The sequence below is a fragment of the Poecile atricapillus genome, chromosome Z, assembly GCF_030490865.1.
Source record: "Poecile atricapillus isolate bPoeAtr1 chromosome Z, bPoeAtr1.hap1, whole genome shotgun sequence".
Lineage (NCBI taxonomy): Eukaryota > Metazoa > Chordata > Aves > Passeriformes > Paridae > Poecile > Poecile atricapillus.
The window spans coordinates 46,265,637-46,293,098 of record NC_081289.1 but is presented as its reverse complement, the minus strand read 5'-3'; the positions used below and the strand labels follow the sequence as shown (position 1 = coordinate 46,293,098).

The 27,462-nt window shown below is 38.8% G+C and overlaps 1 protein-coding gene across 5 annotated transcripts in view; it reads left to right on the top strand.

The window, feature by feature from the left end:
- LOC131573141 (anoctamin-6-like) overlaps window positions 1-27,462 on the top strand; it is a 67,561-nt gene that overhangs the window by 30,678 nt on the left and 9,421 nt on the right. For 4 of the 5 annotated variants that reach the window (XM_058826787.1, XM_058826789.1, XM_058826791.1 and 1 more), the window contains exons 3-14: window positions 3,890-4,018; window positions 11,852-11,917; window positions 13,527-13,805; window positions 14,196-14,309; window positions 16,164-16,279; window positions 16,696-16,830; window positions 18,135-18,240; window positions 19,463-19,523; window positions 22,828-22,973; window positions 24,465-24,542; window positions 26,017-26,242; window positions 27,113-27,282. In XM_058826787.1, coding sequence (XP_058682770.1) covers window positions 3,890-4,018; window positions 11,852-11,917; window positions 13,527-13,805; window positions 14,196-14,309; window positions 16,164-16,279; window positions 16,696-16,830; window positions 18,135-18,240; window positions 19,463-19,523; window positions 22,828-22,973; window positions 24,465-24,542; window positions 26,017-26,242; window positions 27,113-27,282 — 1,626 coding nt within the window. The remainder of the gene's footprint in view (window positions 1-3,889; window positions 4,019-11,851; window positions 11,918-13,526; window positions 13,806-14,195; window positions 14,310-16,163; window positions 16,280-16,695; window positions 16,831-18,134; window positions 18,241-19,462; window positions 19,524-22,827; window positions 22,974-24,464; window positions 24,543-26,016; window positions 26,243-27,112; window positions 27,283-27,462) is intronic. The other variant, XM_058826788.1, reaches the window with a different exon arrangement.

Here is a 27,462-nt window from a genome sequence, read left to right as displayed (position 1 = left end):
AAGTCCTCCTGTCCTTCAGATTCCTTCTGTTAACTGATAGTTCCCTGGTAGGCAAGTAGTTGGTTGTACAGCACTTGGACAGTAATTAATGGCTGCAGATTGTATGCTAAGTATAATTAGTATTTCACATCTTTGTATATATTTCTTTTATTATTACTATTATTAGTGGTGTTAATCAATATTAACTGGCTGTCCATTAGGATGTTATTAAAACATTAGAGCGCACAACTGATTGCCTCCATCAGTACTTAGAAACGTGTTTATGCCAAGGCTAAAAAAATTAAATAGTGCATTAAATAGTCCTGTGTTCATTTCTTCCAAAAGGAAGAGGTGTCAATGGGCCTGTTCATCATTTGGGGCTATAATTTGCTACTGATACTTAAAAAAACTGTGTATTGAAATTTCAGCCCCATTAATTTGTCTATGCATGCAAGCTTGTGTGCATTGGTATGATAGTAACATTTGTAAAATTGTCAAATAATATTACTTATTTTAAAAAAACCCTAAATAAATATTGTCTCAAAGGAAATGCTAACTTCAAAGTACACCACATCTTTTTGGTTTCCGGTCCTGTTTTTCCCTGGATAGTTATGTTGAATAATACATGATTTTTCATTATCAGCTATCCAGTAGGGATTACAAAATATACCACACATGTAAGTTAATGTGGCTGTTGGAAACTTGGCTATTACCTTCTCTTTTACATTCTACTTTTTAATTTTAATTGAGAAATATTTAATTTATTTAATATGAGTTACATAACAATCTATTTTTGTGGGTCTTAGTCTTGACCTCTTAAATATTCAGGCTTATTGAGTCAATTCTTTATTATTTTATTGATATATAAAGTGTCTATGGAAAGGTCAACTGAAAAATGCCCTTGTGATTAAAAGCAATGGAGATTACATTTAAGAAGTTAGCTGCATAAGTATGAAGTTCTGTGTATCTGGATTCATGCAGTCCAATATTTATTAATCTTTCAGCTGTATTCAATTTATATCTGTATAGTGTGTGAAAGAGAGAGATAAAAATGTATGAATACAATAGCAGTTATGCACACATCTGAATAACAACAGTTATGTAAGTAAATTCATCAGTCAAAATGCTGGTTAATAGGCAGATTTTATGTTATAAATAGGTTTTTTTATAACTATTTTATATATAGTTTTTTATATAGTAAATTATTCTTGATAACCCAGTTATCACTGGTTTTTTAAGCTTAAAAAAGACTACATTTAAAGGAAAATTTTTCAGTGAAATTATGCAAACACAAATTATGATCAAATCTTCTTCTATCAAAACTTGATTTGATGTTGGCTTTTTTCCATGCCTTTCTTCACTATCTTGAGGACAGGTCATATCAGAAAAAGTGCTAAAAGCTGCAGTGAAAATAAAGTTAAAGCTGTTACTACTTTTATGCTTTCAAGCACTTGACTTTCACAACTAAACTGTGTCTTTAAACAGAAGTTATTATAATGATGCTTCTCAGATTCCAAAGAGAAAAAAAGCCCAATTAAAAACCCTCATGCTTTATGTAGTGGCAGCCCTTCCTACTGTTATTCATTACCACAGGATCTGGGCTCTGCATTTCCAGTGTTGGAGCCATCGCTGGGGTCCCAGGCTGGGCTCTGTGCCTGCTGCTCAGGCACCTCCCAGGCTGTCCCAACAGGGGCTGTTGGATGTTGTTGGTGCCCCTTTCCTCCCAACAGGGAATCTTGTCAACATTAAATCATCATGGTTATGTTTTAAATGAGGTTGGAAATGATAGCAGAGAGGCTGTGTTTTACACCTGTGACAAGTCCTCAGCAGGAGGGAAGCTTGTCACAGCCAGTTCTGGTTTCTTGATAGGACTATGCCAACTTCATCTCTGAAGAATTCAGAAATTCACACCTGTGACTTGCTTTGGCTGATAGAGATACTCAGTGTCATTGTGGTCTGGTGATGTCATCTGGAAATTGAATGGGTTTTTTTTCCCCTAGAACTTTATTCACAGTATGTTGATTTGGTGACTGCCTAGGTAGTCTCTAAATCCTATCCCAACCTGTGAAACTAACATGCAGAATGTGTGTATTCTGGCCATATGTGTATGTGTGTCAGCAGCTGCTTGCTGTCAGGTTTGTCACAAATCCCAACACACAGGTGGCATTCAAAGAAAACTGTTCTATCCAAGAATCTGCTCAGACTTTTGAACCTCTTTGCAGCAGGTCCTAGCCTTTGCACATGCCACATAAAAAAAAAAATTGTGGGTTTAAACTCCCCTGAGTTTATTTAAAATATGGAAATTTTGTCATAATTACTGGGAGACACATCTTGGTCGCCTGTTTTGGTTCAGCCAGTAAACAGTTACAAAATAATCTACAGGGAGAAGTTTTGGGAAAAAAAAAAAAAAAAAAAAAAGAGAGAAAATTTGTTTTGGAAAAACTAACACGTGGTTTCTAAAACACTGTGTGGTCCCTGAGACTTGGGTGTTCCTGAATGAAGACTGACATTCTTCTCAGTTCTTCACAGTTGAAGAACAACCGTTTCAGGGTGCACTTCTGATGTTTCTGACACCATAACCACATTTCCATGGCTTTCTTTGGACCAGACATCCTAGAGCTCCAAAACCTGACCTGGAATGTATCACGAGATTTGGTCTGAACCGACAGGGAAATTCCAGGGATGGGACATCTGGGGATCATTGCCATGTCCACAGCAGATGCCAGAGATTATTCTGTGTCATTTTGCCTGACCTGATCCTGGCTTAGCCTACCCACCATGCCCAGTCAGCTGGAGGCCAAAGCTCCTCTGCAGTTCTGTGAGAGTCCTCTGTGTGGGAGCCTTGCCAGCTTTGGAGATGCTCCTGTCCCTAATGCCATGCTGAGTCCTACTTCAGGCTTTTGGTATCTGTCAACTTCAGCGGCACTGCCTCCATTTACAGCATGGATGGATTTGGCCAAGTACCTGAGAAGCTGGCACACGTTACATGGCGTAATTCGGATAACATTTCAGCTGTACCTGAAAGGGGGGGGGGGGGGGGTTTGATAATGTGTGATATTGCCCTCAGAGTACTCTAAGAAACTACAAAATCATTATGCAATCATTCAGGTTTCCCTGTCATCAACATGTCCGTATCATTTCACGCATGAAATAGCACATTAAGATGTTATTAGTGGATATGACAATCTGTCCTACTTTCCTCCAGGGACTGGATAATGGCTTATGGATATATTAAAACTTTTGATTTTGGCATCTGTTATAACATGATGGATGTGTGGCACACAACAATGTGTTTTTTCTTTCTGAGTTGTTGCAGATAAAATAAATCCACATAATATACATCTGTTTGGAGATCTCATCTCTGCTCTGACCATGTTCTTTGTTCTCTTGAAAGTGGTGGGTTTAAGTACAAGCATGCATGAATCTACTGTGCTTTTTTTGTTTTGTTTTTTTTTTTTAGCAATTGCAGAGATGCTTAAAATTCTCCAGGTAAGGGAACAGATGGGAATGCACTAATTCTGAGACTCCCATCAGGCAACAGCAATCTTGTAGACAAACTATCTAATGAAATGTCCATGATAGTGTACAAATTACTAGACAAATGCATTATTTGGTACTGGTGTTGCATCCCAGTGCTTCTCTCATTATGAAAAGCGAATGTACCATTTTTAAAGAAAAAAGTTAGGTCAAACTTCTGTTGATTTGATGTCATACAGAGACCTAACAAATTCCTCTGGATAATTTTTTTTTCTTCATTCTACTCTGTGCAACTTTGTCATTTTGGGCTTCCTGTTATACAAGGCTGATATATGTTGAATTTCTATTTTCAATGAAATACTGTGTGAAGGGAAGCAAGTAAGTAACTAGCAAGGAAGGATCTTCATACTAACGCATGCCACCTGTCTTTCAGGTGGATTTTGATGATAAGACTGACTCCTTGTTCTTCAAAGATGGGCAGCGAAGAATTGACTTTGTTTTGGTGTATGAAGATGAAAGTAAAAAAATGACTCATAAGAGGAGTGATCGTAAAAATCAAAAGGTAAGTTATTTTTCCTATATTGGGTGTTAGAGCTGAAAGGCAGAAAGGGGGCAGAAAGGACAGTGCCCTCACCCAAAACAGCAATTGCTTTGCCTTATCCTCAGAGTACTCCTGGGGGCTGGGAGACTGAAGCCCATCAAACTGAGCAGGGAACAGGGTTCAAGCCATAGATTGCTGAGTAAATGGGCAGAGCACTGCACATTGTGTCTGTCAGTGTGTGCTTGGTGACCTCAGAGCATCCTCCTGGGAGGCCACCCTTCAGAAGATGTGAGCAGGAAAATGCCAGTGTCAGGTTAGAGACCAAGATCTTCACACTGACACAATTTTCTGTACCTACAGTGACCTTTTTGTGGAGAGAATCAATTAGGCCCCTAATGGACTTTGGTAATAAAATTAGAATATTCCTAGAAACCCAAAGGAGGCAGCTGACCAGTTGCTCCAGATCACAGTTATGAACACAGCTGGTGACATTCTGCTGACTTCTGACAACATAGCTAAGTTGCTTAAGGGAAATAATTGTACATCTGCCACCAGAATTTCTCCCTGTACAATTCTTTCCCTTTGAACTTCAGCAGCTTTGCCCTTCCTAAGTTTCTGACTCAAGCCAGTGACTTCTTGATTATTCTTAAATCATTTTATCAGTTGCATCAGAGCACTACATTCATTTTGGCTCACAGAGTCACAAAAACGAGCTCAGTCATGCCACTGAACTGTCTGAGAAATAAGCATCCATGAGATTTTTCCCTTGGCATCTGCACTCCCCCACCCACCCACATCCTCCTCTGATTTAGTAATAATCCATGTTCCAGCAGCCGGGACATGGTAGAGACAGGCAGGGACGAAGATATCACTGAAAGCAGCTCATACACAAATAATAATTTGCAGTTAGGAAATAGAAGAGTAGGAGTAAAAAAGCCTGTAGCTAAGTTGGTGATACTCATTACACAGTGTTGTTGTTGGCATTAACAGGACAGCCATAAGGAATGTCGTTAGTAGGGTCTGAGGGAGTCCTGCCGTGGGTGGATGTTGTATTACACATGATCACAGGATCAGCAATATAAATTAATTGAAAGAGGTAATTAGACAAAAAATATGCCCCTTTGGAAAGAATTGTTTTTATCAATTAGCATTTTACATTTATGTTTGTAATACTTGGCCATTGCCCAAATATATTAAAAATATAATGAGCATATTTTCTAAGTAGTGATGGAAAATAAATGTGAGCAGTGGAGTAGTATTTTCAGCGCAGCATTAATGTTAAGGCATTAGCCAGAATGAAACCATTTATAATTAGACCAGGACATTGTGGGTAGGTGTTTGCATAAAAACTTTACTTTCAAAGGTGTTAGTTTCACAAAGATCTGCAGCCACCTTGACTCCGTGGTGTGCTGAGGAGGAGGAAGCAATCTACCTACACACAACAAATGCGAGGACAAGACCATATCAGAGAAATGACCAGATAAGGGGAAGACTGAGCAGCTGGGGAGCAGTTCTGTGGAAGAGGCCCCGGTGGTTTTTGTGGAGAGAAGCTGAACAAGAGCCAGGTGTGCAGCGTGACAGCAGAGTGGCCAACAAAGCCTGTATGGACAGAAGTACAGCCAGGAGAGTGACACACAAGGCTAGAGTGACAAGGATGTGTCAGAAGGAAGCTAAAACCAGTATTTCCACAGCTAAGTAGTAGCTGAAGCAACAGGGGGACTGTACACATTTACCTTATATCTGAGATTGAAATTAAGATGACATGGTGCAGCTTTACATCCTTAGAATTCCAGGAAGGAAATTAACATTTTGGCCTACTGCAATTCCCAGAACACTGTGTGCTTGGTGCTGCCCAAGATACACTCAGATTTCATCCATGTTGGCATAAAAGCTACTTGATAGCTTTACTGACTTTACAGTGTCGTTCAACAGTGTCTTTACTGACACTGTTGTATATTTGGCTGTAATTTTTCTGAGGCAAATGACTTCTACCCTTGTGATGAAATACAACCAAAATAAGGAACATTGCCATTTAGAATCAGTTTTAAATACTGTATACATCACTGTCTGATCAATGATGAACTGAAAATGCCAAATTTTATAAGTAGTATCTTGTGTAATTCAGGGTGCTTTAACCATTAATAGGTTCCTTGCCCATGCTACTCTTTCTTTGACTTCCCTGACTGTTTTATAAAGCTATTATCCAGAGCCTTATTGTGTACAGAATTTGGAAACTCCAGCTTACTAAAAAATAGGAGATTCAGTGATGTCTGTTCCCATAAGGAGACATCCTCATGTCACTGGAGTCAGGAGCAAGTTTTCCACTGGTTGTGTGCAATGTTACATGTCTGTGAAATCTAGAGATTTTGGGAAAAATTCTGTCTGACACACACAGCACCCCACCCAATTGCATGATGTGGAAGTCACTTCAGGATTCAAACTGTGGACATCTGTAGATTTCTCAAGTGAAATGTTTCATGTGCTGCTGTGGGTATTTTTTTTTATGACACTGAAAGTGGAGGAGTCCCCAAATTCTTAGTGAATTTAGACAGAAGCATTTGAAAATCAGGGCACAACCTAGGTATCCAATTTACTGGATTCAGAGAAACAGGGCACAGATCCTCGTGTTCTTCTGCAGCAAGAGAAGACTCAGATCCTGGGATTATCATTGTATTTAATTTGAATGGCTTTCTGTTCTTTTTCTAAAGAATTGGATAAATGTAACTGAATGGTCTACATTAGTTTATAGTAATAAGCAATATTCTTGGGAAAATATCTCAGAGGACAGCAGGAAATAAAACATGGGTGTAATTTGATAGAAGGAATAAAAATAAGGGATTCTCAAGCTCTTGGAGATCCACAGGGCTTCTCTTATTTTCATCTGTTTCTGAAATCTGGTTTGGGGGAGACGGAGTCAAATTAATGAAATGACACCTCATGGAACTTTCTAACATAATTTATAGATCCAAATGCTAGTAAGTAAGTGTCAAATAAACAGCTCAATTCAATCTCTGAACTTAAGTTGGTATACAATTAATTTTGTGAGCACTAGCGAAAAGGAGACTGCCAGGAGAAGATTCCAGAAACTGTACCTTGCAAGCAATTGAAATTCTTGCTCAAAGCACATAATTTTAACCTACAATTTATGTACTCTATTTGTCAGGAGAGCTTACCATCAAATATGACCAGTCTTTTCAGGAATGCTCCCAAACACCAATTTCATCTGTTGGGGTCCTCAAGGAGCTCACTCTGTAAAGTCAACAGGCAAGAAAAGCAAATTCAAAAGAAATCAATGCAGAATGTCATTTTAGTCCATCTATTTCCCCCCAACAGAAATAAACAGAAAGATTGTCAGTAATTTAAATTGGAATGTGAGAAAAACCTTCATTTCCAGCTGTGAAGGAATCTGTGCTTCTCAAAAATTGACAGATTTTGTTTTTTTTAAATTGAATTAAATTATCACTCTTGGAGAATATTACACACATCTTGTTGGGGTTTTTTAAGTACAGCGTTACTGCGAACTTCAGCAGAGCTGGAGAATTTTGTTTTCATAAGCAAACAATGAGCAGTTCCTGCCTCTATATTTGTTCAGATACCAGTTCAGATAACCAGCAACAATAAAACCACAAAAAGAAAAAAACATGACCAAAAATAAACTTGAGTAATTTTTCAGGCACAAATTATACTCATCCCACTGCTTAGCATGTGTCATACCTGCAGTGAGAGAGCAGCACTTGGGATTACAGGTAAAAGGGTATTTCTGTGCCATTTTATGGAGTGATTTGAGGCAGTAGAGAATGACAGGCTCTGCATGCCTGTGGTGTGCTCAGCCAACCTACTCAGGTACTCTGATAACAAGTATGAAGGGACTATGGGCGCTGGGAGGAGGGCAGCCACACCTGCCTTCATCTCAGCTGGATGGTTCAGTTTTGAAGCAGAAACTCACTGAAATAAAAACTCTGTTCCTGAGGCAACCACAAACCCAAATTCTACTACTTTGGAAGGAAGGATGACAGAAGAATATGAAGACAGATAGAAGGAGGGAGTTTCTTTGCAAGTACTACATATATTTGTAGGACAGAAATGAGTCTTTCCAAGCAGGGTGACTAAAAGCTGTTGTTGAGGGCAGGGCTAGACTGCAGTATTACCTGTTCTGGGTGGTCACAGGTCAGGTTTCAGAAAACCATGAAGCTGGCTTAAAATCAAAGGGTATATCAGAAAATATGTATTTGGAGTTCTTTGGGTTTGCATTTTTGGGGGCTTATCCTCTATAGCATGTTGTGCTTCACATTTTTATGATTGTCTTCAAACATAAGGGAAAGAAGCTTACAGAGCAGAGCTTCTCAATCAATTGATTTTCTGATGCTGACAGCTGGGACTTGGAGGATAGCTTCCAAATACCATCAAAGGAGCTGTGAGGCAGCTAATATTGGTACAATGATCCTCTTCACTCCCTTCAGCTGATTTTCATTGGGGAGGATTTTGGCCCCATGTTCTTTCTCTTATTGACTGATTTATCTGTTGCCTGTCAGGTAAGGCAGAGGAGGCTGTTCAAGCTCTCTTTTCTTGTTAAGATTTTTCCCCTGAACCCACATGGATATTGTGGTAGGAAACTTTTCTCTTTGCGCAAAAGAAACTTAGCAAAGATGTGAGTTTGTGTTCTTCTGTCACTGTAATCAAAGCAAGTGTTCCCTACCATTTTCAACACACAGGGGGAAAAGTGCTACTGGTCTGCTACCAATTTCTAGACCCACAATCCTGTTAATCTCCTCAGCTTGGCAAGAGAATCACCAGAAATTGAAAGCACCGTGGTGAAAAAGCAGCTCGCAAAACCTGATCCTTCCATGTGCCTGTAATATTTGGCATTTACTTACATTCTGCTTTCATTTTCACAAGACTGTGTATGATTATGCATCCTGTGATGTCTTACTCTGCTGAATAGCCCTTCAGTCATCAAAACCTATGTCAGGTTTAGATCAGCAGCATTACCATGATTACTTTATTATTGCAACTTAGCCTTGCAGGTAGCTGAGCAAAAAGCCAGATACTAAAATAAACTTTGGATGATCTTCACCTTCCAGCCTAATAAACTATTATATCTATATACTGTATTCCCCAGTCAATGCAAAACCACTATAGACTCCTCTGGGTAAAGGTCTACCTCCTCCATAGATCATTATACCCTTAATTCAATCATTTATATAAAATACCAAATCCCCTAATTAGCAAAGCCTCCCAGAGGCTTTGTTTCTCACTACTTGAATCCATGCATTATTAGAAATCTTAATATTGTCAACATTCCTCTAAGATTCTGAGGGCAAAATTAATTTTGGAACTCCTTGCTATAATAAATTATTAAAGGGATCTGATTAAAAGATTTAAAAAAATAGTATTAGACTTCTATAAATGAGAATTGCTCTGCATCTATTTTTATGCTATTTAGAAAGAAAATGAAACAGGTATTTAGCCCCTTGCCTGTTTTATTTGGTGGAACAAAGGAGAACTTGGGTTGAAATATTTTCATGATTGAGTAGTATTCATTTTAGAAACAGCCACGTGCATATGGAAGAAGCAAAGAGGTGGGATGAAATGGCAGAAGAGTTACTACTGGAGTGACAAACTCCTGCGTGTTGTGTACTACATATTTTAATAAACTGGTAAGAGAGTTGAGTTTTGATAAAACAAAAATTGCAGAGGAAATCATTATATAGTTTACTTAGAAGCCAAGGTGGCTGAAAATCTTTATCTTTAAAGGAGACTGGAAAACTCTTATTATCTATGAATTATTGAAAATCCAAGAAAATATATTACTGCAAGAAAAACACTCATTCATATTTGTGATTTTTAGTTAAAGCTGTCAGTACAACAAAGATAATTAGATGTACACATCAGAAATGTCTATATTACACACAGACATATGTATACAAGGAAAAAACATAAACAGCATTATACTGTCACCAATAGCCAAGTGAATTAATGAGACATGGAGAGATCCCTCCATGGAGAGTTCTATCAGTCTGGGTTTGTGGTTTAATCCTGAGAAAAGCATGGAATAAGGAGAAAAGTGATAAATATTGGTGAGAGAAAAAAAATGAGATTGAAATATTTGGCTCTTGTGCCTAGCTTGAATAGAAGGTGATATTCAGTGGACTAAGAAAGCAGAAAACCCAAACCAGAAAATACAAGAATGCAAGAAAAATACTTGTTCACAAAATAAGAAATGAGTCCATTGAGATCATTGCCACTTGCAGCTGCTGCAGAGAACTAGCAAACTATAAATGGGGTGCTCATATTGTTATTCAGTTCCATAATTATTAATTTCAAGAGTTGCTATAGTTTTGGAAAAATAGCATTTTCTTGTTTGGGAACTTACAATATTCAAGAACTGGATGAAACTTATTTGGGTATATAACTGACCTGTTCCTGTGGAACTTCTGAAGATTTTTAGCCTTCTGCTGAAGCATCTTTTTGCCATCTAGAGTGAGTAAGCCTTGAGTCTAGCCCTGAGGATCACTTTCTACATACCTGTCAAAGTTCCTAAGACTTTATCTAGAGGGTCATTCATTGACTCTGGTCCTTCACAGTAGCAACAGGTCTGGATCCTGTGCGCAGATCTTAAGGCAGCTAAAATTGCTATAGAGAACCATGTCACAAAAATCACTGGGTCCTTCTTTAAGTTCCTGAACTGGGAGATGCCAGATCCTTTAAGCACATGTTAATCAACAAAGAAATTGTCCGGTGGCATGAGAGGAATCTGGGAGTAAGTAGTATCCCCTGAGTCACTCCGGGAACCTTGCTGCAGCCCTAGTCTAACCTGGTAGAGGAATAAAGCTCTCAGTCCCCAGCACATTTAAGTCATCATCTTCTAGCAAACTGCTCACTTAAGGGCAGTCCCAGCTGCCTACAGGTGCCCCCCATTACCCATTCTGATATTTAGACATGCAGTTTGTAGCTCAGGGAGAGTGGGCTACCCTTGACTCACATAAACAAATAAATCATTGAGGAGCTTCCCAGTTGGTGCAGATAGCTTTTAAATTTGATTGCTACACACAAAGTTTCAAAATTCCTTATAAATCCCTTACGGAGTTTTATGTTTTGAATTTGAGGGGAAAGGGGAAGTTTCTGTGTTTCTTGGGAGGAGGTCATCGGTATGGAGAAGCAGATTCGAGACTGGAAAGATGTTTCAGGTTTTTTGTAACTCACCGTCTGCCAAGTGCTGCTAACTATGAAATAAAATTTAAATTAGCCACAAATTTGTTCTTTACTGGGGAAAACTTGTTGTGTCCTTTTGGGGACATTAAATGCTCCTGGAACAGTGCCACTAACTCTCCAAGTGCTACAGCTCTCAGTTTCTTCCTATAGGGATGTAATCCATGAGCTAAAATATATTGGGATACTACAGTTTGAACTGCTGTGTGAACTCATATTATTACTGTGAAGGAAACATAAAGTTACGGGATTCTTGAAGGAAAGTGAGATGAAAAGCACTTGAGATGAAATCTTTCTAAAGGAAGATTAATATAGTTCACTTAGTGACTAAAGGTGAAAGAGATCAAAATTTCAGGGGTAGATTTCAAAATTTTTGAAATCTGAGTCACACTTATACCTCAGTAATGTATCAGAAACTGCGAGGATAAATTCTCCACAGTTGCATTTAAAGCAATATTGCATATCACACAAAAAAGCTGATCAGGATTAATTAGTAGGTAGGACTGTACATATCACCACAGTAGCTATCAAGTGGGCTACAGAGATAACATAATGATGGTTTTGGGAGGAAATTCCATTTTTCTGTGCATGCATATTTGTGGAATTTGGAACAGATGTTTTACGGTGTTCAATATCTTTTAACAGAGGAAGAGACAAGTATATGAATCCAACCTGATAAACAATGGCTTGCAACTAGAAGCGACGAGATCGGTGAGTGCTATTCTCTGTGAATGGCTGTTCTGAGAGCAGAGCTGTCCCTATGGGACTAAGGAAACTGAATATATGAATTCACTGTAAGATTTCTCTCCCCTCAATTAAAAAAAAGGCCCACCTTTTCTTCTCTTAGCAGTGTCTTTGTGATCTGATGCAAAATCTTTTTGAACTTTTATGTCTGCTCCTTCCTCTGCAAAATAAAAGATGGGAAGCTGGGAGATTACATAGATCATGTTTGCTCAGAGCTCGGGAGATAAAAATTACTCTCTGTACCCTGCAGAGAGGCACTTCCCATAGTCTGGCTGTGTAGCACAGGTGGGAAGCCAGTATGTGTGTGGGACAGAACCTGCCAGAAGAGCAGTGCAAATGATCCTGCTTCTCTCAAGGCCTGGCCCCATGCAAGCGGTTCTATCGTGCTTTGTATATTTTGGGCTGCGGTGTCGCCTGCAGGCAGTTCAAGAGCACTGTGGTAATGCACACCAGCTGCCAGAGCTGCTGTCTCTGGCAGGGAGGGTTAGAGCCCCTCCAAATCCCTCCTCTTTCTTCCTACCCTGCAGGGTTGCAGTGCTCTATCTGTGTCTCCCTCTCCAGGACTGTCTATTCCAGTCTAAATTTGTTGTTGTTTGGTAATCTGTAGTGAGCTCCAGAAATGGTCGCTTTGCCCCCTCCTCCCAAATTAGACTCAGAATCTATGGCACCACAGTATTTATTTGTCTGCAGTGGGGGCTCCTGCTGCACGTCCAAGAATGCATTCTGGTTCTTCACATTCATAAGAAAGTAAATTGCTGTCTGGAAGGCTGCTGCAGACCTGGTGCTATACTTACATATTGCAGTCTTCAATAGTTCTGCTGTGATTATTACTGAAAAACATTTGAAACTGGACATTTCCCCAGGCTAGATCAGATACCTGAGCAGTGTTCCTGAGCCAAAGAGCTACATAAGGGAATTTCATGTGGCTGACACTCACTAATGCAGGACAGCAGTAGGTCTACAGGCCATGTGTAGACAGGAGGCAGGAGTGGCTCTCAGGGTTCCCACTGCATACTGCTGCTGGTTTGGGCATTCCACTGGGAAAAAATGTGCCCCATGCTGTCTTTTTCAGCAGTTTCATCTAATTTCCCTTTTCCTCTCCCCATCCTCTCTAGGAAGTTTGGAATTCTTGTTGCCCAGGAGCCCCTTGAGTGCCTAGCCTGCTGCCATCACCTAGGGCTGTAAATGAGCTGCTGAGGAGTCACTGGCAGCTCCAGAGCCATGCCTGCCCTGTCAAACTACAAGTAAAAAGAGTCCTAATGACCCCATAGGAGGAAAGTGTCACACTTAAATTATTTTATAAAATACTTTGCTTAGATGTGAACGTTAAGTATTAAGGGCACATTTAACAGTGTTTTTTTATATATCTTTCTGTGCCTTCATCTGCCTGAGTGTTTCCTCATGTCAGCATTTTTACAGCAGCCAATGATATATTCGCTGGGATGGACAATGAATGCAACTTTGAGCGGCTCATCTATGAGCTGTAAAGAGAAAGAAAAATTTAGATAGTTCAAAAAATTGTTAAAATGAGAAGTTCTTTGCTTACATACTAATTTTCAATCTTCTTTCATCTCAGGTTTTAGATGAGAAACTTATTTTTGTGAAAGTGCATGCACCTTGGGAAGTGCTGTGCACGTATGCCGAGGTTATGCACATCAAACTGCCTCTGCAACACAATGACCTGAAAACCCAAGACTCAGCTTTCAACTGGTTCAGTAGGCTCTTCAGGGTGGATGAAAATATCATCAAACCTGAGCAAGAGTTTTTCACTGCCCCTTTTCAAATGGAGTATTTGTCCAGCTTCTATATCCAAGACAAAGACACTTTTTTCAATCCTGCAACCAGAAGCCGAATTGTAAGTGTATGGAGTATTTCTAGAATTTACTCTTAAAAAGAAACTATTCCTTTTACCAAATCAGTGTGGTTGCCTTCACTAAAACATCCTAAAAAATTAAAAACATTTGGGATGCAATTGTCCTGCGTAATTTATGAAATAACCTGGGCAATCCGGAAGGAAAACTTTACTTGCATTTGTCCTATTTTTCTTCCACCTGAATTTAAAGGAGGGATTTGAATGGCTTGTATACCTCAATACAAGTTATACAATTAACTCTGTCTACATTTTTCTATTTACTAGGAAAGTCTACTTACTCTTTCCTAACTTGGTGGTATGCTGAGACAGATATAGCTGTATGTGATTTCTTTCAGGTTGCAAGGACACAAAAATATTTCTTTTAAATTTCAGGTTCATTTTATCCTGTCCCGTGTGGAATACGCAACAAAAAATAATGTGAAAAAGTTTGGCATTAACAAATTACTGGACACTGGAATCTACAAAGCAGCATTTCCTCTCCATGATGTAAGTCTGGTGCTTGTAACTAAAATACACTTTAATATAGAGGTCTGAACTATATCTAGATATATATATATATCCTCGAGATATATCAAAGGATACAAGCACTATTCCTCAACTCTTATTATATCCACATAGAAGAATAGGATGTGGTTTCGCTAAAGAGATTTTTCTTCCAAAACACTGTTGGTTAAAAATGTTTCTATACATGAAAAACAATATATTTCACTTGAGAGTTCTTAAACTTGTATTCTCTGGGAGATGTATTTCAGTAAAATACCTGGACTGAGATATAGTTCCCATGACACACTGCCTTATCAGTCCTAAATTAATGTTTCATTAGTATGCAATATTCCAATATTAAAATTCTTATCAACTTGTTGATATCAAATTGTTGATAGGGATTTAGACTACAACTCTCATTTTAGGATGTGTGAAAGTTTTCCATATTGAGAATAGCCCCTTGGTTCCCAAACATCGCAACATACATGCATGAGACTCAGGTTTCCACAGGAAGACTCTGCCCAGCCAGTCCAGTGCCTCACAGGTGTCAGAATCTTGAAGAGAAAAGCTTCACTGGTTTCAATTTCACCTTGCAATAATAACAAATCCAGCTTTTGCAGCTACACTTCTGAAGCTTTTCAAATTATATCATTTGAATAAGAAAGTTAATATTGAAAATTGTTTTGTATACCAAGACTAGCAATAGCACAAAAAAAAAAAATCAAGGAGAAAAAAATCAGATTTCAGAATATTTGACAAAGAAAAAACTCCACATGAGGCTGTGAATGCAAAATGAGCAAAGACTGAGGGCCGATTTTCTGTATTCTCTCTATTGCATAACCACAACCTCCCAGCTTGTCCACCTCAGAGCCACCATTCTGTGTCCAAGGTGTGTTCTGTCAAGAAGACATTGGGAACATGGGAGGTCAGGAATGATAACTGCTTCAGCTGCATGGACTTGGTTTAAAATATTTAGGAGGCCCCTAAGGTTTTCAAAGACACTTTTAAGGCAGAATCAAGACAAACCATGTTTGTTGTAAGTAATCAAAGCTTTACAGAATGGAATTCATATAATTTTTGACTAGCCATTTTAAAGTTTTCCTTTTAAAGATTTAAAACTTGCCTTGCAGGCTATTTTGATCATGGCTTGGGGAATTTTGACTCAGTACGACTAGTAATTAATGACTGCTTTTTTATACAGTTGAAATGATACATCACAGCTATGCTGAAAATGAAAAGCAGCAGATAGATTTCTACAAGCATCACTCATCTTGTTGCATCACAGATATAGAATGGAAAAATGTCTCAAATAAAACAGGTTTTATTAAAATAGCTTTTAAAATAGCCTACAAAGAAATACAAGGATTATCTCCATGTGAACTCTCTTTTAAATTTAAAACAGAGACTAGAGGCCCTGGATTTTTCCCTCAGTCTTTCCAGCCTATATTCTAGTACAGTATTATTTTGAAGCAAAGCATGTGTAGGATGTTAAAGTTACTTAAAATCCATTTTAATTCAGTCCTGTTCTCTAATTAGAATGGATCCTTTTTTATTCTATATTCCTAAGTGCCAAGATGTTGACATGTGCTTAGATTAAGCTCATGATGAGTCTCTGTTATTTTCAGCTCACATATGTACAGCGTTTACTTTAGCATTCAGTGCCTCTCTGACAACCTTCTATCCTGAATCCTGGTGTGCTCTCAGAGCTGCTGCTCCTTTTCCTGGTTTGCAGTAAGGCTGTCTAAAAGGCTACTCCAGACTCTAGCTTCATGGTATAGAAATCACCTGCAGAGATGAGAGATGAGCTGCCCTGGTTAGATTTTAGGGGTATCTTCTCATGCTCGTCCTGTTTTGCAGTCAAGTTTTAGGCACCTGTCAACTGATCCCAACTGCCCGAGTGAACGATATCTCCTCTACAGAGAATGGGCTCATCCTAAAAACATTTTCAAACTGCAACCCCTGGATTTCATCAGGTTGGTGTAACTGGCACTGGACTAATGCAGGGAGAATGAGAAATCTACATAATAGGTCTGATTTTGGGGAAATCAAAGAGACACGGGTCAGTTTTGAGAGAAGATCCATACACACAGATCAGCCCATGCACAGGAGTATAATTTGAGATTGGTTACATGGTGAGCTGGTTTATGAAAAGGCAACCACTTAAAATTTTCTTTGTGAAGTATGATCTTTTCTCTTTTTCCTTTCCCCCCCCATTTCTATCCTTTTACAAAAGCATGCAATACTACTGCAATCCCAAAGTTGAAACCAGAGAACTATTAATATATGGGCTGGCATAAAATGTGTGAAATGAAGAACCATTTGAGACAGAAATTCAAATTTACTTGTGTTTTAACCAAAAAAATAAACAACCCACCTTTCTCCTCCACAGGAAATACTATGGAGAGAAAATTGGCATCTACTTTGCTTGGCTGGGCTTTTACACAAATATGCTGACTGTGGCTGCAGTTGTAGGAGTTGGATGTTTTCTGTATGGATTCCTGACAAAGGACAACTGCACGTGGAGGTACCTGATCATGCCTTGTTTAATATCTCGTGAAATTTTTATCAGCCGTCTACACAGGGAGACAGAACAGGGTTTGCAAGACACTGCTTAATGAAGGAGGCAAAATTAAAGGGCCTGAGAGCAGCTGCCATGGTGGATTTGAAAGCAAAGGCATAAAATATTAGATAAATAATGGATATCCATGGACCATTAAAGTGATAGACATCCAAGAGTTTACTATTTCATAATTTTATTTATATTTTGCATGAGGTTCACCATACCTAGTGTAGAAACACAAAGAAAAAGGTGACAATCAGAAGTCAGTACAAATTGCCATAAGACATAATTTTCACTGTGGTAATCCTTAAACTAGATACCCAAAGATGTTAAAAATTTCCTTCCTCTAATTTGGGAAAATATAGGAAGAGCAACAGCACAGGGGCCTTCAGCTTCTTAGCATACATTGGAAGGGCAGGTATAGCCATGACACAGATTTTTTCATCAGAACACAACAAAATTCAGTCATGGACAAATGACCCAGGGGAAAAAAAAAAAAGATGGTATTGTGCCCAAGGACCTTTAGGCCATCCATTTGTACACCCCCTCGTGGACGGGTGTTCACAGTCCATGCTGAAGGGCTATTCCACAGCTCCACTCCTGTGCCAAATTTATACCCATTTACCTTTTTGCCAGTATTATGATTTCGTTAAGCAGCTCAGCTCTGTCCCTGGTGTTTACCCCCCGATCTGCACGTAGAAGGTAATTACGTTACCTTTCAGCCTCCACCATGCCAGGTTAGTGTGTATGAGACAGCAGCTCCTTTGCCGTCTCTGAGACAGGTCTGCAAACCCATGAATCACTGTGGCAGCTCCCCTCTGCACAATTTCCAGTCTGATCCTGTTTAGAAGACCACAGGGACGAGGTAGTCCTTTGGGGCCTGCAGCTATTCCTTGTTCTGCTAGGCAGCTCTTCCTTCTCCCGTCAGACTTGGTACGACAGCACGTGTGAGCACACAACTCTGGTTTCCTACTGAAGACTGCAAGATCTTTTAAGAGCTGATTTATTTTTAGTGTGGGTAGTTTTGAGAATTTCCACCACGTACAAGGGCTGGAAATTGTTTTCCTCATGTGTCATCCATTTTTGAGATGAGGACTATGAATGGAAATGGGGACCTGTTGGCAGGGCAATGGTTGGGGGTGGAATTCTTGAGTGCGGATCACTGGTAAATTATTAATTAATTCCCTGAGATTATTGCACTGTCTTCATGTGTGAAAAAGGACTAAAGAATTTAGTGTTGGTGAGTGACTGACTAGTTTTGTTTTTAGCCAAGAAGTATGTGACCCCAACATAGGAGGTAAAATCATAATGTGCCCTCAGTGTGATAAAGTATGTACCTACTGGAACCTCACCATCACTTGTGAATCATCCAAGGTAACTACATTTACAGCTTGTAGACACACCTTTGAGCTTCAGTTGCACTTTCTCTGCAAGTACATATAAAAAATGTTGGTCCTTCATTAACGTCCTGCAGAACTGCTAAAAATGTGCAAATTGCTGTTCCTTTTGATACAGCAACTCAACTTCAAAAAGTTAAAGCAACATTTATTGCTCCAATTTGACCTAAGATGAAAAATGAATTTTTTTTTTTAATTTCACATAGCTGCTGATAGTTTATATGAGAAAAAAATGTTATTTTAATTGAAAATTGGTTTCATTTGGGGGTACTTCTACTTGAGGGAAGGGAGGATTCAGTTAAAGCCTTGATTCAGTAGCTTTCAATCAATTTTTCTAAGGAAACATTTAAAGCCTGTTTTGACATTTCTAATTTCTGCCTCCTCCCTGCGTGAAGAAGTTATCTGGATCTATGCCTTGAATTTGATCCATGTTGCCAAGGAGAAGATGGGTACAAGGAGAGGCTGGTGTTTGCTATGACAGAAGCTGTGGCACAGCCGTGTCCTGTTGCCTGCTCTTTATTCCTGTCAAAAGGAACCTCATTTTCTTTCCCCATTACATTGTCTCACTAGGCTAATGTTAGCCTTTCATCATTCCCCTCCATAGATTCAGTCCCAAAACTGCGATTTTTCAGCTATTCATCAAAAATATTTTGCCCAGCTTTAATGTGTTGCATCAGCACACGTACATGGTAAAAGAAATAAGAATGCTGGGAAAAGGCTATGATGGAAAAAAAAAAGGAAGATAGTGACCACAGAGGTATTTCATCAGAGTGTGGTTTTACTAACTAACTCACTTGTTATCCTGCTTATGAGAACCAGATGTGTCCATGGCCTTAGTGGCTGTACTAAAGATCCATAATTCTATACTGAGCTCCCAGACCAGAAGCACTGTTTTTCCTCTTAGTGTGCAACAGATGGAAGGAAGTTTGATAGCACACCATTTTACTATCCCTCATAACCCATATATGGCTTTTATTTTTAATTCTGAACTTTGCATTTGACTTCCTTGATTTCCTGGAGAGTGGTGTGAATGGACAGAAATTGAGGAAAGCTATCCACAAGGGTTGTTTATGAAACTACATAAAAACTGAAAATCAACATTTTCAGTAAGCAGCTTCTGGGTTCTGTTCTGAGTTGGTGTAGAAGAATAAAAATGGTCAGTTATATTTTAAGACTTTTTTTCTTTTCCACTTTTCCAGAAACTCTGTATATTTGATAGCTTTGGAACACTGGTGTTTGCAGTATTTATGGGAATATGGGGTAAGTCAATTTCAACAACTGTGGTTTGTTATCTAATTTTGGCCAAGCCTCCACCATCAGCCAAGAAAACATGGATAAATTTGCACTGACTTCATTTGCTAGCACTTAGGAATTCACTGGGAAGTAGCTCCATAGAAAGCAAGCACATTCACGGGAACTCATCATAAGCAAACAAAAAATTGTAGTCCTAAAAGTTAGTCTTCAGTATTTGCTCTGTTTTGATGACTTGAAGAAAAGTCTGAGGGAGGTGGTTAAGGCTGCCACATGTTCATCCAGCAGGAGCCAGCCACATGCTTAAGTATATCTGTCAGAGGAGCTGGGGTTTTTTCCCAAAGACTTATGGAGGTGCTTGTGCTATTAACAGCTACATAACTGCACAATGCAATTGGAAAAATAGTAATTTGTTTTATTTCCCAGGATTTTTTTCATTCTGTCTTTAAGAAGCTGATTGTAAAATGTGTAGTAGGTTACAAGGACTAGATTTATATTTTAGCAGAAAAAAATGTATGTGAAACCAGGATGTTTCCCACAGGTGAAAACACTTGGTGCTATATTCAAGGGATTAGGCAAGGTTTATTTTTCAAGAAACAACTTATTTATTCATATGAGTAGCTTTTTTAACTAGCTTTTATTGCAGTGTCTTATCCAGTAATGACAGAAGTAAGTTCCGTGTTAGGTCTGTATACAGGGTGCTAAAGAGAATGTATCTCATATGGTATTTTGAATTCCTACATAGGCTGACAAGAATGCAAAATTTGGTTTCTTTGTAAAACATACTGTATTTTTATTTCCCTATGATGACCTGAAGTGTATCAAAATAACTCTTGATTTAAAGAAATGTAAGATGAAATATATAATTTCAAAAAGAAGTTTTCTTCCAAAACATATGCTAAATACCAGCAGGGAATTCACTAAATTAAAAGTTATTAGAAGTTTGATACTAATTTAATCTCCTCCCATTATGCCAAGAGTTAATTTATTGGCAATTTGGTTTTTAATTAAAATTGTGCTTCCTGTTTTGAAGAATGGTTCCAGGAGCAATAATTACTAAGTTAAGCTTCATGGTTTGTAGAGATGGCTGCAAGGCCTATTAGTATTCTTGTTGTAAGACCACTATAAAAAGAGGTGAATTATATAACAGATATTCAACCAAAATTGTACTGAATCCAAATGACCCATGGTCCTGGTGTAATTCCAGCTGTAATTTTCATCTTGCTCTATTACTTTTTTAGACCTTCTTGTCCAAAGCAATTAATATTAGACTCATAGATATATTATTGCATCATTATCATCAATACACTTCTAATAAGTGCATATTTTCTTCTGTGTATTCCCTTCAAAAATCTTAAAGCATTATAAAACACCAGGGAATTTGGCCTCAGGAGTTAGCCCTTTTTATACATTAATGCTCTGCCAATTCTCCTTTTGATGGTAAGACTAGATTGGCAAGGGCCATGAACAAGATGCAGCTTCCACTTTCCTTGCTGCCATTCCTGGATCCCCTTTCTGAGCAAGATCAGTTAAACCAAGAAATGTTCTCCAATGGAGGCACTTCTTCTCAGACCTTGGTGACACAGCTTCAGAGACAGAATACCTGGGCCAGCCTGGTGCTTGTGTTGGGAGATACACGAAAGGACGTCATTCAGTATGATGTGAAATGACGGATTTGATCTCCTGATTCTGAAATGCCATCCATTTCTGCTGCTGAAACAATCTTGCTTCAAATTAAAAGGAAAATGGCAAATCCAGCAGGAGCTCCTTTCCCGCTCTGAAAGACACAACTTGGCTAACAGGGGGCTGGGAGAGCTGTCCCTGTGTTATGTGCCCTTCTGTCACAGTTAGCATGTGAGGCCATCATCCCAGAAGGAATCCCTGCACTTCTGGGCTCTCCAGCAGCAGCTGAACTTGCAGCTGGAACAAATCAGTACAGCCTGTAGATTCCTGTGATTTGGGCTGGGCAGCAATTAGAGGTTTATGAAAGGCTAATATCCTTGCTCTGCAGGAGAAAGCAGATGAGACCCTCTGGTCTGCTGCTTGCAATGTCCTTGCTGCTTCTAAGCAAAAATGAGTGAAGAAGTCCTTGTGAAAGAGGCCCCTGAATAATCAGGGGAGCAGGGTTTTCTGGAGTGTTGCCTGTTTGCAGATGCCAAGGTCATCTCACAGCCCAGCCCATGGAGTTTCCTGGGTTTTAAATGTTTCAGTTTTGGATTTTTCAACCACACCTGATTTTAGACATAACCTTTGATGTTTGGACTTGTAACTGCATGCCACTGAGGTTTCATCATTCAGAACGAGGGGCCAAACTAGTTAAAAAAAAAAAAAAAAAAGAAACAAACCGATTTTAGGATTAATTACTCCCAGACAATGAGAGCAATAAGAGTGCAGTGAATGGATACTACTCCTCCTGGAAACAGTGCTATAGAGCCACACCACTCATTTCATCTAAGACTGCACCCTCTTCAAGAATGAAGCATCCAGGTATGCCAGGGGGCATGGTACTGACACCCAGCATCCTGAGCTCCTCCCAGCCTTCCCATCTGGGTTTGTCATTGCCTCTGCTGCCAGATCTGCCTGCATAATGTCTTGGGACAAGGTAATGAGTGTGGCTGGATTCATGTTTAGCTGTACTGCTTAGCACTTCCAGCTGTAGGAGCACAGTCCAGGGAAACGGCTGGCCCAGCCCAGGGAGTTTCTAAGCTCCATGCCATACAAAAGAGATGAAGTCTCTTCAGGGTTGTAGTAGCAGAGGAGGAAAGACATCTGTACTTCAGCAGTTTTACCTGAGCAAACAATGTTTTTGTGTCTGCAAATTGATAATTTGTCTACACAAAATTTGCAGTGTGAATGAGCATGAGCTCTTCCCTGTGACAATTTTTAGCACACTGAGTTTAATTTTTCTAGAAAATACTATACTTTCCAGCATTTTGTCTTCACCTATCCAAGCAACTTAGTTTCTTAAGCATCCCATGTTAAACTTTTCCAAAGCAGTCTGTAATATGAAATCCAAAGTGCTCATACTGTGGCCTTAGGCAGAAGGAAAATGCATAGATAAAGTATGTACATTCTTTAGCATATGGTTACACCACCATTTACCTCAGGTTTCTCATATTAAAGTACCTATAAATCCAAGAGCATAATTGCATAAAGGAGTAGATCCAGTTATTTTCACCATTGCATTAGCCAGTAAGGGTTTTATTCCATGTCTGTGAAAAGCTGTATGGAATACCATGTGTTACAGCCCAGAGGGGTTAAGCAGTATCCAGTACTCACGTGGTATTGCTCATTTTGTCTGTCTTTTGGATAGTTACTTTTTTTTTGGAGTTTTGGAAGCGACGGCAGGCTGAACTGGAGTACGAGTGGGACACAGTTGAGTACTTGGAGCAGGAAGAGCAAGTCCGCCCAGAGTACGAAGCTCGCTGCACTCAGGTAGTGATGAATGAAATCACACAGGTAAGGAGTGTTTTGATAACTGGTGATGGTTACTGCTGTAGACATGCTGTGAGCAGACACGGTGAAAATGGTGAATTGGGACTAGAGCTTTATACATCAGCAGTGCCTCAAATTGATAAGCTGGCCTGAAAACAGTGACTTGATAAAGTACAGATGCAGGGAGAGGGAATTGATATCTAACTGAAAGCACCTTGAAGGCCTGTTTGAGGACCTTGCACTGCTGAGGTTCCTCTGTCTTAAATAAACAGAAGCAGACATTGTCCCCAGCTTAGAAGACTAAGTCTACTTTATTAAATCCCCCAAGAAATTATTAAATGTTGCTGCCAGAGGCCAAGATCACAGAGCATTTTCTATCTTTGCCTAGGAATGCATCAGCAAAAAAAGGTGAATAGAGGGAAACGTTGCATTATTATATATGATGCCAATAATGTTTTTTTAACCAAAGATGTTTCTGTTTGAAACATGTATAAATAGCTATTGTTGCTAAGTGCATATGGATGAAATTATGATTAATAACAAAAAACTTGCAGAGACAAGGATAAACCTCATTTCAATGACAGAGGATTTATATTTATGAAGATCTTAGTTTAGATTTCTATTTATTATACATTTGAGTAGCTTTAGCTTCGGCAGCTTACTCATATATAATAATTTTATATAATAAAAGTTTCACTTTTTATTATTCTCTGTCAATAGATTACTCTGTCTTTTATCTAATCATTTGCACTGCTTTCACATTCCATTCACATTTTACTAAAGTTTATTAGAAGGCACTTGAAAAGTTTCAAAATTAACTGCCGTTGTTGAAACTATCCTATATAGATCTTCTTTTTATATCTTGTACTATCAAAAAACTCACCCTGTTTAAAAGCTTATAAACCTATGCCACCTTGAATATATAAAGTCATAGCTAGAAAGTTCATTTCAGATAGTTCAAAGAGTGAAGAATATGCTAAAATATTTTATTTTGATCCTCAGAGATTTTTTAAAGATTCAGTGAATTTTCACAGTACCACACTGAGGTAGTCATTTTCCTTAGGGAAGCCATCCCATTGTTCTTATGGAATACATTGAGAAATACAGAGATCAAGGACCAAAATTTTAGTGCCTGCTAAATTTAACCATTGAAGTTTGAAAGATAATGACCTTGGATGCCATGATCAGCCAAGAAGGATGGGTCCATTCAAAAGGACTGTGCACCCCATCATGGCTGAAGTCAATAAGGACTGAGGACCCTCTACCTCTATGGAAGTCATTTTTATCTTAGAAGGGGTAGCAAAAAATTCACCTGTAATCAGGCAGGACTTCTGAAATCATTAACAAATGTTGAGTTTCCAGGAAATAAAACAAGGTACTTTTTTCTTTTTTTTCTCCCCTCAGTATAATAAAGAGTTTAATTGGAGCACACACACATACAAAAAAAAAAAAAAGAAAATAAAAGAAAGAAAGAAGATGGTGTGCATCTCTGATCTGTTTCTTAATCTTTTACAGGAGGAAGAATATGTGCCATACACTGCATGTGGGAAGTGCGTACGGATGACTTTCTGTACAAGTGCCATCTTCTTCTGGGTAAAGTTCTTTTATTCATTTCCCTCATAAATTCACTTTTCTAGTAAGTGTCTAAAAAATGATCCTTATAAACTGAACAAAAAATGAAGAATGGAACAGGTTGAGTCAGATTTCCGTCTCATGCATAAATCAAGCCCATAAGGTATGGACCCAAATGGAGAAGGTAGCTGTAATCACCCAATACTGGTTAGCATACAGTATCAAAACACCCTGCAGCTGTAGCTTGTGTGTTATGCTTGTGAAGGTGGTCCATTGGTTTTTCCCTCATTATTTTAAGACAAATGGCTTTGCTTTTAGAGGGGCAGTGAGGGGAAGACTTTGGTTTATATGCTCTCCTCCCTGCTAGTTTCTGTCTGATTTGTTCCAGCTGTGTTCTTCCATATTGTGTCTCACAGTCCATGACCTCTTTCAGGTTTTGTGTTTCACTTAACAGAGCAAAGCTGTGTGCTCTTTAATCTTCCAGAGCTTCTACTTTAATTAAAACTAAACCTTGAAAGCAGTCCAGTCAACCATGACACAATATATATAACACAATGAGCAGGCCCAGAGAGATTGCCTTGAAAAGCTCTGTGTTTTAGCATGCTACAGGTCCTCCTCTTCTGTAGCACAAATAGCAGCTGGAAAAGACCTCGTTCCTGGCGATAGGATGCAGATAGGAGATAGAGTGGTGTCTGGCAGCACAGGAGAGCCTCAGCATTGACACATTTAAAACACAGAGGGAAGAATACTGATCTGCAGTTGGATTTAAATAGGCCAGACTTCATGTTGGAGGGAAGAGATTTGTTCTGGGTTTGTCACTTGTGTTACTGCACAGTTACTGTGTGCGGGGTCAGGGAAGGTGGTTCAAGGCAGTTTGCTGAGATAGTGAAAAAAAGATACACAGCCTATGAACCTTAAACTGAATAATAGCTAGAGAACTAGCAAGAAATAAAAGTAGGAAGAGAAGCAGAAAGAAGAGATGGCAAGCAACATGGGGTACCTGGATCATTATTGCAACTCCTGCCGACTACATGACATGCCTTAAAATTTTTCTATTCCTTTGAGGGGTCAGGCTACAATCTGTAACAGTATCATGTGAAAGAGAAGGTGCAGCCCCCTCCATAATCAATATAGACTCGCTAGTACATTTGCCATCCTGCCAATTGTCCACTATGACAAGTCTTCTCCCATCACATGCCTCAAGGTGCAAGATTTATATTATAGTTATATTGGCTTACATCAGTACAAACCTTGTTATTAGTCATAAAACAGACCATCTCTTTTCTTTCCTGTAGATTTACTATGCTACATGAAAAAAAGACTTCTTTTATGGATTCTCTATTTATTGCTTTGTATCTTATTTGATCATCCTCTTGCAATGGAATGACAGGCACAAAATTGCTTTCCTTTTGCCTATCATAAAAAGTGTTTTGAGCTCACTTTTTCCTAACTCCAGTGGTTGAACATAAGCATCTTTCTTGTGTTCCCTTGGCAGATCCTTTTGATTATTGCTTCAGTTGTTGGAATCATTGTCTACAGGCTCTCAGTTTTCCTGGTGTTCTCTGCCAAGTTGTCACAGCACATCAGTGGAACGGAGGTGATCCGCAAGTACCTGACTCCACAGACGGCCACGTCAGTAACGGCTTCGCTCATCAGCTTTGTAGTCATTATGATTCTCAACATCATCTATGAAAAAGTGGCAATCCTGATCACTGACTTCGGTATGCTGCTGCTATACCTCAGATGGAAGTGTGGGGTAAAATACCTAGGAAAATTAGCATTTAAATGTGTAGTAGGTATTACAATAAATGAATCTGCACCACATCTTTCAGAATTTTCCCACAAAATCAGAAAATACCACCTAGACATTTTCCAATATAGATTCTCTCAATATCAGAGAAATATGATATTAAGCTCTTTGCCTGAAAAGTCTTTACATGGACAGCATGAAAGATCAATTGTTTACAGTTTTGTGCTTGTGAAACATACAAAGCAAAGAAAATAACTACAACAACCAAGCTTTATGAAAACAGATCAGTAAGGCATAACACATTCAATTATATTAGCTTTTGTTTATAGGGAAAGTAGCTATTTTCTTGTAAATAAGGTCACCATTCCAAAACTACATACCACTCTGATATTGTTAAACAGATAAGCAGTCACAAATAATATTATTCTCTATATCCAGGCCATCAACATTAAAGTAAATATTTTACTTTAGATTCATGAAGTAGTGTGGTGTTTTCAGTTAATACTGTTTCATCAGTTCAGAGTGTTACATTTGCATCTTTCCTGAGTCTGCTGGATTTGGGCGCTTTTTCTTCCCCTGAGTTATTAGAATTTTTGCTTCTTCTCTTTCTTTATTGTCAGGGAACAAGTTATTTTCTTTTTACAACCCATACAGTTTTAGAATTATATAATGGTTACAGTATACATGGGGATTATGTACAATCTAAATGATAATGCTCTCAGTCATATAAAGGAATATGAGGCATACAGATACTTTGCAGCTGAAGCTCTAGAACAGCTTGTAAGTTACTTGTAGGTTGGGTTGGGGTTTTTTTAATTTATTTTCTTTTCTTCCATCACAGAACTTCCAAGGACACAGACTGATTATGAAAACAGTCTGACCACAAAGATGTTCTTGTTCCAGTTTGTCAACTACTATTCTTCATGCTTCTACATAGCCTTCTTTAAGGGTAAATTTGTAGGTCACCCTGGAAGTCCAGTTTATTGGCTAGGAAAGTACCGCAATGAAGAGGTAAGAATGTAGAATGTATAATTAATCTGGGTATTGTGCTGAAGTTAGGAGTGTATAAAGTAAAACATAGTTGTACATATCTAACATTAGGTTTTAAAAAGTGGCTGCCTCCCAAGCTAATGGCCTCCGCACTAACCCCTAGCATAAAGAAATATGGTGCAAGACCCGTTGCACTTAGAA